The sequence below is a fragment of the Phalacrocorax carbo genome, chromosome Z (assembly GCF_963921805.1).
Source record: "Phalacrocorax carbo chromosome Z, bPhaCar2.1, whole genome shotgun sequence".
NCBI classification, from domain to species: Eukaryota; Metazoa; Chordata; class Aves; order Suliformes; family Phalacrocoracidae; genus Phalacrocorax; species Phalacrocorax carbo.
Genome location: NC_087548.1, coordinates 62,172,139 through 62,190,847, shown reverse-complemented (window position 1 = coordinate 62,190,847; position 18,709 = coordinate 62,172,139). Strand labels below are relative to the sequence as shown.

General features: G+C 40.0%; 1 protein-coding gene across 4 annotated transcripts in view; it reads left to right on the top strand.

Annotated features, from left to right (window-relative positions):
• The window catches only part of EPB41L4A (erythrocyte membrane protein band 4.1 like 4A), a 140,353-nt gene that overhangs the window by 98,549 nt on the left and 23,095 nt on the right, over window positions 1-18,709 (top strand). For 2 of the 4 annotated variants that reach the window (XM_064438849.1, XM_064438848.1), the window contains 5 exons: window positions 41-153; window positions 8,068-8,149; window positions 12,411-12,494; window positions 14,974-15,087; window positions 16,982-17,029. In XM_064438849.1, coding sequence (XP_064294919.1) covers window positions 41-153; window positions 8,068-8,149; window positions 12,411-12,494; window positions 14,974-15,087; window positions 16,982-17,029 — 441 coding nt within the window. The remainder of the gene's footprint in view (window positions 1-40; window positions 154-8,067; window positions 8,150-12,410; window positions 12,495-14,973; window positions 15,088-16,981; window positions 17,030-18,709) is intronic. The other 2 variants (XM_064438852.1, XM_064438850.1) reach the window with 2 other exon arrangements.

Genomic DNA, 18,709 nt, shown 5'->3' with positions numbered 1-18,709 from the left:
TTTTACAAGTGTTCTTCCATTATTTTCTTGTGTTTTCAAGTGGCAGGACATCTTTGCAAATGACCAGAGACCCTTCTGTGCAGCTCCCACGGCCTGACCAGTCCATTGAAAGAAGCCGCAGCAAGACTTACCCCAAAAGAACACAACAGACCGGTAAGTCCTTCTCTGCTGGGCCTGTGGAGAGATGTCTTCTTTGTTCTTCCGTTCATTTAATTTTCAAGAAGCAACTCAGAGTTGCTGCAGTGTCCTCACGGATCTCTCAGAATAGATTCAGTATTTATACCTAAGTTAACTGGATCGAAAAACTCCAGCTATGTGGATAAAAGTAAAAGAGATGGTATGGCTCAAACATGATAAAACACCATGTTTGTAGGTCTAATGTAATGTATGAAAGGGAAGTTTGAAAACAGGCGGTGAGAACATGGGCGGGGGGGTGTTTCTGTATTTCTGTCTCTCGCTGAAGAATTTTATACCTGTGTGTCTTGGTTGGCATCCCATTGTTCCAGCTGCTTGACCCAAGGTGTCTCTCTTGTATATACTCTTACCAGTTTAAGGGCACTATCCCTTTATTTTGATATTAAGTGGAACAGAAGTTAGTGCCATGACCTCTGCAATTTTAACATGCTTCAGATGTGTGAGCTGGAAATCTATTCTGCATGCTGAAGATGTCAGGGGAGGTTGGAAGTTTTTACAGGTGTTAGAGGAAATGTATAGGATTAAGTACAGATCACAGGAGTCATGCCCAGAATAATGGATGTTTCCTGAAATTTAGTAATAGAGGCAGAAAGCTTTTCTAGTGTCAAGCTCCAGTTCTACATGTGATTACATGTGTATGCTTAGCTTCATCTATGACAGCAGTCACACAGATTTCAATGGAACTCATGCATGGAGTTAAGTATATATGTATGTGTTAGCAGTTTGAGAAGAAACTTGTCTGGGCTTTAAAATGTAAGCAAAATTTCTCTTTATCACGGGTTAGCACAGCATTATAAACTTTTGAGAGTCACAATTTTTAAAAAGAGAGCAGGTATGTACATCTGGAAACCTGCCATGTTTATTCTGGATGCCATCTTTTGACTCAGAAACAAAACTGGTGTGTTCTGCCTTTTAGCTGCAGTCAGCCTTGAAGTGTAATGTATTTAAAAGTACTGCACTTGGAAAATACAAGCAGTTTACAACAGATGATTTTTTAATTTTATTTTATTTTAGATAGTTAAGTGTAAGAAGAGAAGGATTGGTTTGCTTTCTGGTTATGATACCTTTTTGTTGTGTCTGCAGTTGCCAATGGGTGCTTAAGAGGCCGAGAAGTTGTTTACCCTTGAACCTAGCAGTGACTTAGACTTTTGTTCAGCTGGGTTGTCCTGTTCTTAGGGTGGTAGCTCAAGATGAACAGCATTTCCCACCTTATTAGTCCCCAGTTCAGTTGCACAGAAACTGTGTGGCTCTTCAGAGGCAACTGAAACTCAGCCCTTAGTTGAAAATAATGTTTGCCTTAGTGCAGGCAGTGAAAGTCAGTCTATATTGCAGCAAGGGTGTGCATGTTGTGCTTGTTGATAATTTTTGGTCTCTTTGACTGGAATTGTGAGGAAATTGTGAAACCTTCCCATGGCCTGTTCTGCTGAGGTAATATGATGCAGAATTCTCTGGGCAATACATCTTTGGTTTTTTTGGTGGATTTAAACACTTTGTTTTACTTTAAAATAAAAAGGCTGCTTTATTACCATCTTACTCATATGTATTTATGTAATCTGTATCCCCCACCTGAGTTCTTTTGCTTTTAATGCTGCTTAATTGATTACCCATGTGTTCCAAGTGTGCAGTCATTTTCCATTGGGGTAGATGTATTACCTCAAATGATTGTTAATTTAAATGAATTTGTTTCAGTTCCCACTTAAAATATGGGCTAAAGGAAGAGAGCTATGTCATTCAAATTCCATCTTTCCTAATAAATGAGCATATTTTTTTACTCTTTATTTTTTCATTTTGGATTTGGGTATTCATAGTGATAAATATCTAGTACTCTTTCTCCATTTAAATGGGATTTCAGATGCTGAAGGCAGACTAGTAGCTGCTTCTTCATGTGTCAGACACCATGTGACAGTCTGTTCTATATCATTCGGGTAAATCCACCCCTTTTTACTTAAACTGGTTCTTGGATATAGCAAAGTCCATGTCACACAATAAATCAAGTCTGTTTGATTTTTTTTTTTAAGTGTCAGTTGTTTAAAAATACTAATCCAGTGTAGATTTTACTTTTACAGAATAGTTTTTATCTCAGAAATGAGCCTGGTGGTGTAAACCGTTTGGAGTTACTTAGAGCTTTCCCTGACTGAAATGTTTGAAAGAATAGTACATTTCTTCTTAAAATAAGTATTCCTTTTACATAATGAGTTTATGCATTGATGGTGAGTCCTTTGTTCTCAGTTTTATGTTTCTAGTATGGTGTAATAAGATTAAACATACCTTGTTCAACATTTTAAACAGGGTGATTTTAGTTTGCATGTATTACATATTTCATAAGGCATTTTCTGCCAAATGCCAGTTAAATTAGGATCCAGCTGGACATGGCTTTTAATTTAGCTTTTTGGAATGCAAATCAGAGTTCCATTTATTCTCCCAAAACCCAGTAGCAACTTAGAAACAGTTCTTAAGCAGTATCATCCTTCCACCTTCTCCAAGTTCAGCATCTTTCCTCACCTGCTTCTTTACTTTTTTCCCTTTTCTTAAGAAAAGCTTCCTTTCTGCAGCTAGTTCAGTTAGCCATTTTGGGTTTATTTTGGTTTTTTTAACAGTTGATACGGTGGTTTGGGGGGCAATTAGATGAACCAGTAGTTACAAATGCATGGCTGTAGCATGTGCAGTCTGCATGGCCTCCATTGTAGAGGTATGTATGAAGTCTTAAAGCCTCTAACCTCTGGCATCTCATTAGAATGTTTTCCCTTGTTCCTTCTTTTTGTATACATGTTCTGGTGTTATTTGTGGTTACATAGTATGTGTGTTCTATTTTTTTTTTCTGTCACCTGAAGGTAGAGCTTAGCTATCTTTTGGAGACTGGGCGACTAACAGTGTTTCTTTGTCTCATTGGTCTATTAAAGTATGCTAAAGTCATTAGGACTGCAGCCACTAGATGAACTCTGGGTTAAGAGTTGGAGTAGGTGCCAAGAAAATGATAGAGAATATTTACTTTTATGTTTTCAGTAAAAATATGTGTGCTTTAAGAGAGGGATTGAAGGAGATGATACTGTGAACAGAGAGAAACTAGCTTTCGTGTATAAAAGCCACTGCCATTGATTGATTCCCCTGATAGGATAGACAGTGAAGACAGTTTGGCTTTAGCATGGCAGATCATTTTCATAGAATCCAGATTACAGTGGTTTAAAATGTAGTATCCTCCCTTTTGTCACTTGCTTAATATGTTTCGTATCAGAGTTCTTCTGGGGTTAGTGGAAAAATCAGACCAGGAAACTTCAATGGCTATGCAATCAATGTTTTTATGTTAGTGCATTTTTTGTGTGTGCGTGTTTGGATGGCGTTCAAGTTGGTGTTCTGTTGGAGAAGGGTTTTTTGTTTTCTTCTGTAAAGTCTTACGTATGGGATATGCGTAGCTTGTTTTGTTTGCTTATTCTCCCTGTTTCCTTTCAGCTGAGAGAGAGTTACAGTTGCATTTTGTTATGGTTGCAAATCATAAACTCAAACATGGAACAAAATCTCTCATTATTCTGTCTCACCCTTCTAGGGCAAGACTGATAATGTTCGGCTTTCGCAACAGCGCGTAGAGTGAAAGCATTCATTATCCTTGGCTGAATGCTGCATGCGACAAGCTCCTTGGGAGCGTCCTCTCTGGACAAACATTGATGTAACCAGACCTGTTGCTGGAGGTCTGAGTTCACTGAGCAGTGGAAGACACATGGCTTGGGCTTTGTTGTTTGGTAGCTGAAGGGCTTGAGTTGTCCCTGCCTTGCACGCTGGGTAGTTTTATAAAGTAGTGTGAAGTAAGTGCTGCCATTCTGATTTGAAGGCCAGGTGGAGAATTGGGAATGGGTATTGCAATTACAGTACTGTCTGTATTATAATAGTCCCTAAGCAGTCACAGGCAGTCATAGTCCCTGCCTTGACTAAGTTCCTCAGTGATGGTAGCTAGAACTGTTGGTCTGGTGCATTCAAAGTCATAAATCTTTTCCCAGAAAGTTGTGAGATTGGGTTTGAGAGTTAAATTTTAGAAAATTAATCTTGGGGTAATTTTATCTATTGACTTACTTATTTACTTTGAGCTTTACACTTTAAAGTTTATTTTAAGTTATAGGTTTGTAACAGGATGGATGTGACCATATCTGCATTTCATGCATATGGTGTGAGATGCACAAAACCTTGAGGCTACAGGTTTGGAAACCAGTTTGGAAAATAACATTATCACAAAGTAGGCTGTGCTAGTGTAGACATACAGAAGTCCATTCATTTTTACAGGCTCTTAGTAACACACAGTGCAAAGCGTGAGCTCTTGCTGCATGTTTTCCTTTTGATCACACTCTATTCTGCTCTCATTAATAGATATAAATACAAACACTACTTCCAGATAATGTCAGTGAAATGGCTTTAGTTGATAAGAAACAGGCATGACAATCTAATTAGCTTGCCAGGCTTCTGAGGTTTTGGACATTTGAGTTTTAAAAATGCAGTTGCCTATTTAAATTGAATGCACAAATCACATCAAGATGGCTGTAAAAGGGAATCAAAGTGTGTGCATTGACCTTATTGGACAAGTTCAGTGCGATAAATGCTGACAGTAACTTATCTGGCAAAAGGTAAACAACCAGGAGAACCTGCTAAAAGTGAGATGTTCAAGATTTCTGACTAAGGTATTTCTGAGAGGCCTATTACATTGGCATGCAAGAAACAGTGGTATAGATAAGTTATGGCAATGGGGTTAGTGTTTGGACAGTTTTTCTGGAGTCTATTATTGTATATTAGGGATGCTGTATCATACAGAGGTGTACATTGGTAGAACAGTACTGTAGTTAGTAAAAGATACATGAGGTGGAACATACTTAAAGACAATTACTACAGTTTCTGTAAGTGTGGACAGAAAGCACCTGATTAAGCTAGTTATTTGTACAAAAGAATTGTACAGCAAGAGTTTCTTTTTCAAAAAAGCAAAGCAAAGGTCCTCATTGTGGGCAGTGGTGGAGTCAAACACGGCTAATATGAGGTCTTGGCTCAGTAGAAATCTGTTTTGTATTTCTGGGTGGATTCTGCCTCTGTGTGATAACCACTGGTATGCTGTCTTTTCTTTGGTTTTCCCTCAACTAAGTACTTGTTAAAATAGAGTGGTAACCAGGGAACTCAACAGTGAAAATTCACTAGTACTAGTACTAGTACTGGCTGCTCCAAAAGCTAAGGTGCCCCATGTAGGCTCTGCAGCACTGGCCTTTTTACAGGGCACTCAGGTCGTTGCAAAGGCACCACAGACTTTCTGCACTCAGGTGGACTGACTCTGCATTGCATAATCCGCCATCCCTTGACACCCAGAAATGACTGGGTGTCTGCAGAGTGGTAAGGCCATTGCCAAACATAGCAAAGGACGAGTTCTGCAGGTGGCTATTAGTTTATAGCACTTGACCCTTGGCTCTTTTTGTAGCAGTTGTTTCACAGCTATGACATGTTTTGGAGCATGAATTCTTATTGCTCCATCAAGTTATGAGCACTCTGAGGGGCTAATTGGAAGCTACTTCACTTACACAGTAATATGTGAAGTACTGAAACTATTTCCTTTTTTGAAAGTCATATCTTTGCTGATTTCAGTACTTTGTGGGCCAAATTACTATACTGGGCTATTTTGCCTTACATGTTTGATGGCCTAGGAAAGGCAAGCTAAATGCATCTGCGTGCAAAAAAATATGGTCAGAAACCCTGAGATATCCTTGTAGTTTAACAATTTGACCTACTCCATTTTTATTTCACTACGGGTACCTTCCTTAAAAGAGGGAAATTTCTGATCATTTTCTCATGCACATTAATTCAAGAAAGTTTTTCATTCAGTAATTCTGTCTTTTTACCAAGCAGGTCATAGTGGCAATGTAGCTATTGCTTCATTCTTGAAAACAGAAGATGACTGTATGGGCAGATGTGCAGTGCTGCAGAGAGTCTGGAGGGTTGGTTGTCTCTTATTGTGTAAAATAGAGGATTTGTTCAGAATGCCAGAACTTTATTTTCTGTCTGTGAATCTGTCCCCATTCTGCATTTCCTTCTTCAGAATATTGCAGATTCTTCCTAGTGCTTATGCTTGCATAAACAGCAAAAAGTCCCTTGAAGGAGCAAATATTGTACAAGACATGACCCAGGCTTCTCCCTTCCCCTGCCAGGTATTAGTCTGAAAAACTAAGTAGGGAAAGGAGTAAACTACATCATTAAAAGTGGTAAGGTCAAACATGTAAACGGCTTGGTTGAGTTGCCTAAGCAAATGCGACTAATACCAGTTGAGTCTTTCAGCAGCCTGTGAGGCATCTGCAGAAGGCTAGCAGATTTAACCTGTAGGAGAGGCAACTGATGGCCAGGCAAGATGCCTTAGGATATCTCAAGTGTTTGTGCTGAAGCAGAGGAGAGCCCAGAGACTTATGTCAAAGAGGTGGTATGGAAAGTTGAGGGAGATTGTGGAGAAATTCTTTCTCTGAGATTGTGGAGAAAGCTTATAATGGAAAATCTCACCACGCCTTAGTTTAGGACATTACATTTTCGTTTTAGCCAAACAAAAAGGCTTTGTGTTTGTACCACTGTAGTAACAACAATGTGATGCTGTTGCTTGTGTCCAGAGGACATAGTATTTTCTTGTTAGGAGGCTTACAGGCTTCATTCTGTTTCATTATCTTCAATGAACATGTCCAGACCCGAATATGCATCATCAGTGATGTTGCTTTGTTGTTTTACTTAATAGCTGTTTCTGGAGGAGGTAGCGGTTTTGTAAGAAATTACTGAAATTGCTAGTTAGATAGAGTATGTGTGAACTAAAGAAAAAATATGGATTAATATTAATAGCACAGCATGGAAGCTAAATGATAGCACCAGTAGGAACAAACCTGTCTTGATGATTAATATATTACTACATACCAAGCTGAACAGAACAGTTATTTTTCTGTTCATAATACTGAGCTGTATACATCTGTAGAGCATAATCTTACCACACCACTTTGACATTAAACCAGTATGAAACATTTAGATTCCCTTGGTCCTGACTGCTCCTAAAACATGAATACACAAATTGTTTCTTTGAAGTCTATTATACGGGGGCTCAAAAAGAAGGAAAAGTGCATGTTCCTTCTGCTTCTTCAGGTTCCTTTTCATAGCTCAGGCGGGGACTTAACCGCCAATAGTGCGAGAAGTGCAGGATCAAAGTTGAAAGAGTATTAGGTACAAAATTTGAAACTATGCAGATAACTTTCAAATATTGGCCAAATGTTTCTGACTCATTGAAACTGATACTTAGCTGTCTCTGTCAGAGTATAGCTCTTTATTGTCGCTCTCTATTTACATAACTGGTTTTCTAATCCATGGATTTACAGTTATTATTTTCTTAGTCATAACTTGGGGTATGTTAGCATTGTGTTGCACTGTGTTGCTACATCAATTTGAAATGGTTTCTTAGAACAGACATATTCAACTTGCTTTACTATCTGATCTAATGATTGTTTTAGAGGGCATAGTTATGACACTGGAGATTCCCAAGGTTTTTCATACCCTCACACTTTTTTTTTCATTGGTGACTGAGCAGGGAATTCCCTTCTGGTGGCAATGTCATAGTATCCCTGTGAGAAAAACAGCTTTGAACTCCTCTGTTTCATGTGGAAGATTAATGAATGTCCCCATGTTAAACTTTCTTGTGATGTGGTATAACTAAAAATAAGGATAAGACAAAAGTGTGATCTTTATGCACCCTTAGAAAGTAGACCATGCACCAGATATCTTGTGTATCATTTTCTCTCTCATGCTGCACTGTGTTCAGTAGGTCATTATTCTGAATAGGTGTGCAAGCATATACGTTACAGGACTGTTCTGTTTGTGGTTTTTTTTTTTCAGGATCTAAGAACATGAGCCAGATTACAACAAATGGGGAAAATGAAGGAACTACCAAAATTATTGCACCTTCCCCTGTGAAAAGGTACGTAGACCAGCAGTTCCCTTCCAGCTTTTAAGAGATTGCATTTTGCATTAGATAAACACATTTAGTAACCATTAGTAACAGTTTATCCTGCTCTTAAGTTTAGGATCGTCTGATCTTCTGTTGACAAAGGTCAGAGAGTGTTGCCCAGTAATTCATTTTAACACACCGTGATCTTCTGAGGAACATGGAACGGGGTCCCAGGTGACACAGAGTTTGGAAACCCACAAATCGCGACAAGTTAGTGGGAAGGCAAACAGTCTTAGTTTTAAATATGAAAAAAAAAACCCAGATAATGACCCAAGGGGTCACGATAGTCCTGTGAAGTCCTATGTGTCCGTGGGAGTGGTGGGCTGGCTGGCAGGGCCCTCAGGGCATGGGTCTCCTGCCTCTGCACAGGACAAGGTCTGCTTGGGGTGTGTAGTCCCAGAAGAACTGGGCATGGCCTGTCTTCCAGCAGGGCTGTTGATCTTGCACTCCGTTACCTGTTACACTGGTAAACCTAGAACAAAACTCATGAGTGTGTGTGCCTGATCCTTAGGAGCAGTAAATTGCCAGGCCTCCTCTGGACTTGCATGGTCTGCTCTGTTTAATTGTCAGTGCTGAAGTGTACATTTCTAGCTATTAGGCATATTTGAGAGAAAGAGGTGAGGCTCAGGTTCAGAAAAGGATTTATATCCACACCCTTAATTTTAGGTGGAATTTGGGTGCCTGAATCAAAAAAGAGTGATCTGGCAACACAATGAGTCAAAAACTCGGCACCTAACTTCTTTGCGTAGTTGCCTGAATGTCTGTCTCTGCATGCCCAGCCACTCTGACAGGTTTTATTGAGCTGAGCACCTATGGCCTTGTATCTCCATTGAAACTGTGGGCTTTGCATACTGGGTATCTAGACTGACTTCTGAAGAAGGGTCTGAAAGATTTACTGCAAATACTTGGTGGATAATGTTTCCTATTACTTAGTATTTAGAACAGTTGCCTCCCCCCCCCCCAAAAAAAAAAAAAAAAAAGCTGAGTTTAATTGCTTCCTCAGTTTGAAGGAATTGATTCAAATGTTCTAGCCCTCATAAAATAATACTAATAATGGGTTAAAAGAAAGTTTATAATTTTGCCACTCGGTCATGCTGAAGCTAGGCCATCGAGCAGAAAACAATACAAAGGTATATAAATACCTGCAGGGAGGTGCAAAGAGGATGGAGCCAGGCTTTTTTCAGTGGTTCCCAGTGACAGGACCAGAAGCAACAGGCACAGACTGAAACACAGGAGGTTCCTTCTGGACATCAGGAAACACTTTTTCACTGTGACGGTGACTGAGCAGTAGCACAGGCTGCCCAGGGAAGTGGTGGAGTCTCCCTCCTTGTAGATGCTCAAGACGTGTCTGGGAACAGTCCTGGGCAGCCGGCAATAGATGGCCCTGCTGGAGCAGGGGGTTGGGCCAGGTGACCTCCAGAGATCCCCGCCAGCCTCAACCATTCAGTCATTCTGTGATTGGCTAGGTTAGAGAAGGGTACAAAGCAAGAAGTACCCTTATTCCATAGTGGGATTATGACTGTATTGGTAAGAGATAGGAACCCTTCATTACAGTTTGTGCTCCAAATGCTGTATATAAATTTTTAGCAATGAACTGTTAAAAGGAAACGGATAGGTAGGTTGTAGAGCAAGAACCAAAATAAGGGGCTCTCAACATGGCAGCTTTAACGTTCTGAGCTTAGTTTCTTACCTTGACAGTTTAAAAGCAGTTCACAGGCAGATTCTCACTGAGTCATGGTTTCAAACAGTGTTAGTCACTTACAGCAAAAAAGTGTTGGAAGTTGTTTTTCTTGCATGCTCTCTATTTAGAAAATGATTTGTTTTTCTCTCCCTGCCTGCACATGTAAAACACCTTACAGGTCTGTCAGGCTTAGTATGCGTGACAGGCAGCACACATACTTTGTGAAGCATTTACAGTTTGGTAGTTTACTTGATCCTATGTAATTCTGGCATTAATTGTCAGTCATGCTTGCAAAGCATCTTTCAGCAGCTCTTACAAGCTGAGTTTTCGAAGTTTAACATGTCATTTACTGTAGAGATACAGTTGGTCATTTCTGCATAAGTGTTATAAATTCAAGGTAAACCATAAAAAACCCCAACATCACTAACCTCACATGAAATTCAGATCATAACCTTTTCAAACACTTTGAACAAACTCAGACCCTTTTGCAACTGCATTCCTGGAGATAATACCAGTATCTGAAGACCTGCCATGCTGTAGCTCTCTAGCTGTAAAGTGTGTGGCTGCTCTGAAAGAACAATGACTTAGGAATCTGATGCAGTGAACTCTCCTCCCAGGATAATTTCTCTCTCTGTCTTCTAAGATTTGAGAACATTGTATATATGTCTTTAAGTCTAACTTCAATCTAAGTATTGTTCAGTAGTTTATGCTGTGCAAAAACAATTGCTTTTTGCAATACAGGACTGAAACATATTTACCTGAGTTACTTGCTTAGTCTGTAGTAAGAACGTATTTTTAAGCCTGGAAATAGGTTGCATGCACATATGAGTCAATAATTAATGGGTGCAGTATTAAGAAAATTATTTACCTGATAAAGTGTAATTTAATTTCTTTTCCTGCTGACTTACTGTAGCTTTGGATTTTGTTCACTATGTGAGAATTAAATTATTAACTCAGTGACCTGCAGTAACCGCAGGCTGAGGCTAAAAGTGGATTAGTGAGTTAAGTAGCCACGATTCCTTCACAAAGCCAAGTCTGTCACCTCCTGCTCTGGGCAAAGAACTCTGGCTTATGTCCTCCTCTCTGTAAGCATCTGTAAAGCTTTTTTTTTTTTTGTCGCTTAAGTAGCGCTTTGGAAAGATATGTGGTATTAATGCTAGTAGTGGGTTGCTGTCAGTTGTACTTCTTGAAGAACTTAATGGAAACCCATGTGGCTATCAAGCCCTGTATCAGGTGAACAGCCTGCTCATGTAGAAAGCAAGGTCTAGGGATGATAATGCTGGAAAAGCATAACCAGCTGCTGGCAAGAAGGTGGGTGCAAAAGCATGCTTTAGCTGGAAGCCACCTTGCAACACTTGTAGTGGAATGAGCAGGCTATCTAGGAGCATTAATGGGTTGGAAGGTGTAAAACCTGACACTGTGAGAATGGTAGAAATAGGAAGAATTACAGCATCCTGCTGTTTTTCTCCCATCTCCTGCAGGTGTGGTGGGAGACTGGTTACAAATGCTGATACATCTCTTAAGCCAGGTGACTATCTTGACTGTCCTGGTACTTTACCTTACAGCAGTCAGTGAAGACAGCTCTTTCACATTGTCAGATCTATGCTCAGTGTCTAGCAAAAACAAAACATAAGGAGTTACTGGGGAAGAAATGAGAAGAGTATGCTACTCTGAACCTGTGGTCTGTCATGTTTTGAATAGTTATCTTCCCTGCCTTTGTTGCTCACATCTTAAAGAAGGTACTGTAGACCTGGAAAAATGGTAGAAAAATATGATAGGATAATCAGAGATATGTGGTGACTCCTATACTGGGAGAGATTAAATAGTCTGTGATTCTTTCATTTGGAAAAGAGATGAGACAGTTGTTAAAAATGTATAAGAAAATTATGGGGTGGAGTTTGTGATTACGGAACCATCATTTATAGGGCTTTTTTTTCTTTCTACAAGCACAGAACTAGTGAAGAAGACAGGATGGAAACTCTGAACCAGGTGGAAGTTTTGAGACAAAATGAAATAACTGTATGTGCCATAGTTAAATACTGGAGCATACTGCTACCAGGCACTATATATGCCAAAAATTAAAAAAAGATAAGTAAATCCGTGGAAGAAAGTTCCATCAAGAGCTGTGTAGAATAAGAAACAGATAAAACCTCTGGTTCAATAATCTGTTAACTGAATATTGTGGAAGACTATGAGAATATATTTTATATGTGCCCTATTGTTAGACTTTTTGCCTAAGCATCTGTTCTCATTTACTCTGAGACAAGATTGACCTTTTTTCTGACTCAGTGCAGCCATAATTATGAGCTTGTAGAGCTGATTTTCAAGTCTTGGATTTTTTTTGTTCCAGTCTCTGTTTCTAGGAGAGATTCTTCAACATAGCAGCTGTTTGCCCTCTTTCACATAGCAGGCAAATAGCTATATGCCTGGTGGGTCGCTGTAGTGACTATATGCCTTTAAGATTAATTTTTAAGAGGTCAGGGGGAGAGAACATGTGATCTGTATACTATGGGTTTAAAAAAAAAAATATATATCTGTACTTTTATTTAGCTTTAAAAAGATGAAAAATGAAAACAGTCCAGAAACCCAAAGAAGTAAAACAAGCGCACCGTGGGAGGAAAATGGCCCACAGAGGTAAGGCAAGGCATGATGTGCTAGGTATTGTGCAATAGTAAATATCATGCCATGGCAGTAGGTTGAAGGATATTGATGTAATATATTAATGTATTAACAGGGTCACAATAAATCTGTATTGCATATAAGAAGATAGGTCCTATCATGGATAAATAATCTGTGAAGAATCAGGAAAGTGGGTGTAGGAGGAAGTGGTCAGTGGATGAGAGTCACCTGTGGGTTTCCACAGAGATCTGTTTATAGACCTCTGCTACTAAGGATATTTGTCAAAGACCTAGAAAAGGGCTTGATAAGGTTTGATAATGGGACAGAATTCTTCAGGATAGTGAGAGTGAAAGTTGTCTGTTAAGAGTGGCAGAAAGACCCCTAAAGTATGAGTGATGAGTCACTAGATGGTGAATGATGTTGAGTGATTAAGTATAGAGAAGCACATGGGGCAAAAAAATAACCCTAGATTTCTGACTAAGATGAGGTCCTGTAGAGTTATGATGGATAACTTTGTGAAAAGATCAACTATGCAGCAATCAGAAAAACAATTAGGAATTATTAGGAAAGCAAGAGAACAGTATTATGCCATTACATAAATTTGTGAATCATTAATTGAGTGTAGTTCTGATGTCCTTTTCTCAGGAAGAGGAAAAGTCTCTGAGAGGGGCAGCAAGGGTAATCAAACATGTGGCTGGCTGTGCAGGAAATCTGTACAAGGAGCATAAGCCAGGCAGGACTCTTTCTTTAGTCTGGAAAAGAGATAATTTCAGAGGATGTGGTCTAGAAAATAATAAGTAGTACAGAGAAAGGAGAAGGAGATCAGGATTCTATTTTTCCAGCATAAGAACTTGGGATCTTCAGATGAAGCTATTGGAGGTGGTTTAAAAGTGTTGAGAAAGGCAGCAAGTAGTGACTCACCATGAGTAGGAGACCCGTGGTCCTCCTTTAGAAGGGTTGCTGGAAGTTAGTGGATTCCTGGGAGAAGCTGGGTGAGTCACAGAAGAGAGCTCCTCAAGGAATTCTGAATACAGAGGTAGAGCAGCTGGCACAGTAAGTCCCCTGGACTCAGAATACTGTGAGGCTGAGAGAGTACTTGGATGCTGTCATACGTATTCAACTTCTTGCTTCCTCTGAGTGGTTGCTTACAGCCACTGATGGAAACAGGCCATGAACTAGATGGCACATTAAGTGTAATCCAGTATGGTCCTGCTTTTCTGTGATGATTCAGGTCTATTCATGGTGTGCCTTTTGGGGCACCACGATGATTTACCCCGTGTGCTCCTTCTGTAAACATAAGTTTTCAGAGTAAGGACAAGGCAATGTACAAATATTCTTTTACTATGACAGATGTTTATTTGTGAGTTTTAATGAAGTAGTGTCAGTTCTGGTGTTAAAATTGCTCTCAGAGTAGTAGGAAGTTCGATCTCCCAGGAGCCAAAGAATGGCAGGATTGAGTTTTTGCAGGTCCGTCTGTTCTGAAGGACTATGCAGTTTTAGACACATGAGCAGACTGTATGCTGCACAGAGGCTTTCACAGTTTCTAACAGTAATTCTCATTGAGATGAACTGTGGCAGCTTTTCAACAGTGCAGAGCAGTGCTGTAATCAGCAGTCTGTAGAAGCAAGTGAACAAGAAAGTATCCAGTTTGAAGACCAAGGGTTTTAGGAAAGCAAAAGGAAATACCTTAACTGCCAGTTGGTGAGAATATCATGATTACCACAAGCTGTGAAATGGGCTAATGTTAGATAAAGATGTGTGTTTGAGTTTAACATCCATCCTCCAGAAAGTCATGGGGCATCAGTAGACCACCTTAGAGCGATATGTACTCCATCACAGGCTCTGTTACACTGTTGGAATAGGTCCTTACACTTCTGTAGGAAGGTATCACAGGATAATCTAGACAGGCATCTGATAGTTTACATTGAATTTGGGTAATAACCCAACTCATTGGGCCCCACCCAGGCTTAAGTGCATAACCTGAAGTTTGAAACACCTGCAGACCGTTGGCAGAGGGTTGTGTGGATGAACTGCAGGGAGCTGGAACTAATTGTTTCACTGTCCCAAGCAGTAGCTCTGTGATGAAGACACATATCAAGACAGGAACACTGTTTTTATACCTATATCCACAGAAAAGATAAAGAATAGAGGTGCATTTGAATGCCTAGCTCTGGGTTGGATAACTCATACTAAAGCAGAGAAATTTTATTATTCTAAAAGAATATGTATTAAGGTGGTTCTACCTTTTGTAAGCTTACTGCTGTTGGCTTGGCAATGCTAAGACGTCTCCTACATTTTCAAGGTTCAGTGTAAAAAATTTATTGCTGGCAAGCAATACCATCTGTATTTACATAGCACACACACACACACGTACAGCTGAATACGTATGTAAGTGTATATGTGAGCCTTCTCGTTTTTGTAGGCTGAATCTCAGCTGGCCTAATTTTCCTGGAAGTGTTTAAGCTGACTGTTTGCTCTTCCTTTTTAACCCTAGTGGGCTATATAATTCTCCCAGTGACCGCAATAAATCACCGAAGTTTCCTTACTCTCGGCGACGGAACCCATCAGGTGGCAGCGAGAATGAATCTGGGCAGCCATTCCGGAGGAGGTAAGAGCCCTGGGGTTAATTGCTGTTAGCTTCTCACAGTAGAAAGCTTGAGGCCCTGCATGCTCTCTGTGTTCAGTAAAGGCTCTCAGAGACACAGCTGGGCTCTGGGAAAAGGAGTACTCTAGGGACCAGTTGTTAGTGAAAAAAAACCACCAAAACAAAACAAACAAAAAAACCTGAGCAAGAATACCCGATCTGCTTTTGGAAAGGAAGCTTTGGTCAGGTTTTTCCTTGTGTGCTGTTCTGGGTGCTAGGAAAATGATGCTAAACATATGAGAAATTGCATTATTGGCATGTGCAAGATCTTTTCAGTTGCGGCAGCTGTTTTTCCCTTGTGAAGGAAAAGATTGATGCATGTTGCTTGCTTGACAATGAGCTTCTAATACAGAGCGGTATTTTAAGTACATTGCTTTTCTTCAAGTGCAACAAAGATTAAACGGATGAGCCATAAAGCTGTCTTCAACAGTCCCATGTGTGAATTACTTTACATTAGAGAGGATGCCAGCAAAAATAAAACTATGAGATTCTTAATGTGTTTTTAATGGGTATGTGCTGAATTGAGTAACTTAGAGAAGTAAAATTAAATGTATGGAGATTCTGTGCTGTGTGTCCTGGAGTATGTCCAAAATGCAAATTACAGGGACAGCTCTCAAGTGATACAGTTCTGAGAGACAATATGTCACCTGGGATGATTTGTCCCGCTGAGAAGCTGCTTTCATCACTAAGGTACCTTTAGCGATGTGATGTGCTGTGAAGTGTAGACAAGCATAGCCACTGTGCCATATTCATAGCAGCCTTCTAGGGCTACCTTACAAGTCAGCACTTTGGAGTTACATCTCCTTCTGAGATCTCTGAAGTGATTACCTGTTTGGCTTTCAAAGCCAGTGTTTGCAAAGGAATCTCTGACGATGCAGCTATCTCTATGAGGAAGTGTAGTTTGATGTGGAGCTTTTGTATTTGTCAGGTTTGTGAGCTGCTCCAGACCTTTTATCTGTTATTAGCTGTCTAGAACAGGAGTGACAGAACTCACCCATGGTGCATACTTAGTGACCTCGTGCCTGAATTAAAGTAAATCAGCATAGCTCTCTCTGAGTGAATAGAGTTATCTTGATTTACTGTGTTGGATAGAGCCTTTGTAAGTGTTCATAGCAATGTGTTTCCTGAATGGGTTTTCTGACTCATTGCTAGCTTAGTTGTCAGGACAACTTACTGGGCTCGGTAAAATTAAAGGAGTAGAGATGTGTACCAAGAAAAGAACAGGTTTTGTGCACTATGCAGTATGAAATTTTTTGAGGTGCAAAGTGTTTATCATCTGAGATTTGCATTTAGCTGATTTACTCCATGGACAGGTGGTCATGCCAATAGCAAGTTTTCCCTTGGGCCACCACACCAACAAAATGTTTTTAAAAGTCTTATCTCATGTATGAGACTGTGAAGACTGACAATAGTAGGTAGATTGTAACCTAATTATATCTTCCTGAATCTTGGTTTTGTTCATGCACTTCCCTTTTTCAGCTGTTGAATAACAATAGCCATGTTGTTTATGCACTCTTTATGGGAATTAAGAGGAAAACATCAGGCTTTGCTATGCTGAAAACAGTAGGAAGCTCTAAAGGCTGGCATACCGTGCTTAACCTTGCAAGTCAGGGACTTGCAATGAGAGCTTGAATGGGATCATGACTTTGCAACTTATTGTAGAGATGTCCTTTTGTATTGTAGAGGAAAATTTGAAACAAGCACGTGCTCTTTTTTCTCTGCCTTAAATTATATTGAAAAAAAAACCTCTGGAAAGTTGTTCTGTTTTGTGTTTGTTTTTCTTTTAAAGATGGGAGTTTTTGTGTATTTGTGTTAAGTGACCCAATGGTATTTCATTAAAACTTCCTTAATATCACAGGAAAAATCAAAACAGTGGCGAAGATTCAGATTTAAAGCAAAGGAGAAGGTAAATATATAATCTATAGCCGCCATGAAATGATAGCAAAAGTGCTGATCATATTTTTATTTCCCTGCATCCCCTCCCTTCCTTCCTTCCCCCATCTTCTTAAATGTTTAGAAGGCTTGTTATGTTCCACCCATCTACTTTTTTCTTTCATATCGTACTTTTGCTAAAACGCACTGCAGCATAACCTCATGACAGCACAGATTACTACAAGCTGCCTTGCACATTGTTACTGTGCCATGCTGGAAGCAGTTTGTGGAAGTTTACTAAACGCTTGTCTGCAATTTGAAAGTCAATTGCAGAAGTTTTAGCTTTTGGATTTTGCATCTGCAGATTTTATTTTGATTTCTGCAGCCTCCCAGTCCACTTTTAATTAATCTGTTTCGAAAGCAAGTGTACTATCATTTGAGATTAATTGTCCTGCAAAAGGTAGGTGCAGAGGCATACGCAACTCTTATGATCTTCTCACTGTCTTGCACATTTTTTGCTGAATTTTTGATTAAGCTTCTTATTTTTTTTCCTGTGCAGTCTTGACTAGTTGTCACATTTCCAAAAACTGCTGGTGTGAATTTGGGTGTGCCCTGCAAGAGGTTCAGCTTTTGACACATTTTTGCATCTGGAGTTATCTAGTGCCACATCTGCCTGCCCTGACTATGTGCTGTGCTTCTCCTTGCTCCTGTGTTCCTGCCCTGGATGCTGGAAAAAGGAGACAGTACAGTGCATTTTGATGTCAGAGCCTCTTGAAGCCTGCAAAGGAGAGGAGGCACTCCCAGGATCTGATTCACTGCTGCAGCAGGGGAAAGGAGCTCTGGCAGAGATACAAACATCTCAGGAACAATCACAGGAAGTCAGGGAAAGTGCTCATGTACTTTGCGCCTATTATAACAGATTATTTTTCTGAAAGTGTTACCATTACAAGCTTCCATGGTGAATGTTCAGCGCACAAAACTGAGAGGGTTTAGTTAGGCATCGCAGTTGGTAAGCCCCAGTGCTCAGAAGGGACCCTTCCTGAAGGCTGTACCTGCTGTATTACATTACAGATGTCCACGTTAGTTATTGTATATTGTAATAGGTCGTCTCCGCTTTCTCACAATCTTGCTACTTTTCTTGCTTTTTAATCAGAAAAGGAAGGACTGCACCAGAATATATGAGCCTTCTCTGTCAACTGTTTCTCTGAAATACCAAATCCTGAAAACCATCCCACCCCCTTCCTGGGCTGTATTTGTTCTGTCCCACTTGCCAAATTGACTATGCCTTCTTTCTTGCTCCTTGTGTCAGACCATATAGATATACCACCTGCAAAATATCAAACATATTGCATAACCAAGAAAGCAAGAGAGAAGGTTGAAGGGTGCTTTGTAATTGTTAGAGATCAGGATGATCTCATGCGTTCTTGCACCTTACTTAGGAAACCACCTTTGTTTCCATTTTTTGTGTTTTATTCAGTTCAGTAAAAGCTGATGTTTAATATTCAGTGAAAGATAATATTCTGACAGCCAGCATGAGCAGCTGCCGCTCAGCTGACAGCTCAGCAGCCCTGCTGTCTATCTGCAAGTGATTTCCTGACAGGGAATACAAGGTAATTTGATGTGCAGTATCCAAAAGGTGGATCAGATTTCCATTCCTGAAAAGCTTATCTTGAATTTGAGCAAATAGGGTGTTTTATCTTGCACTTCTCCTGCC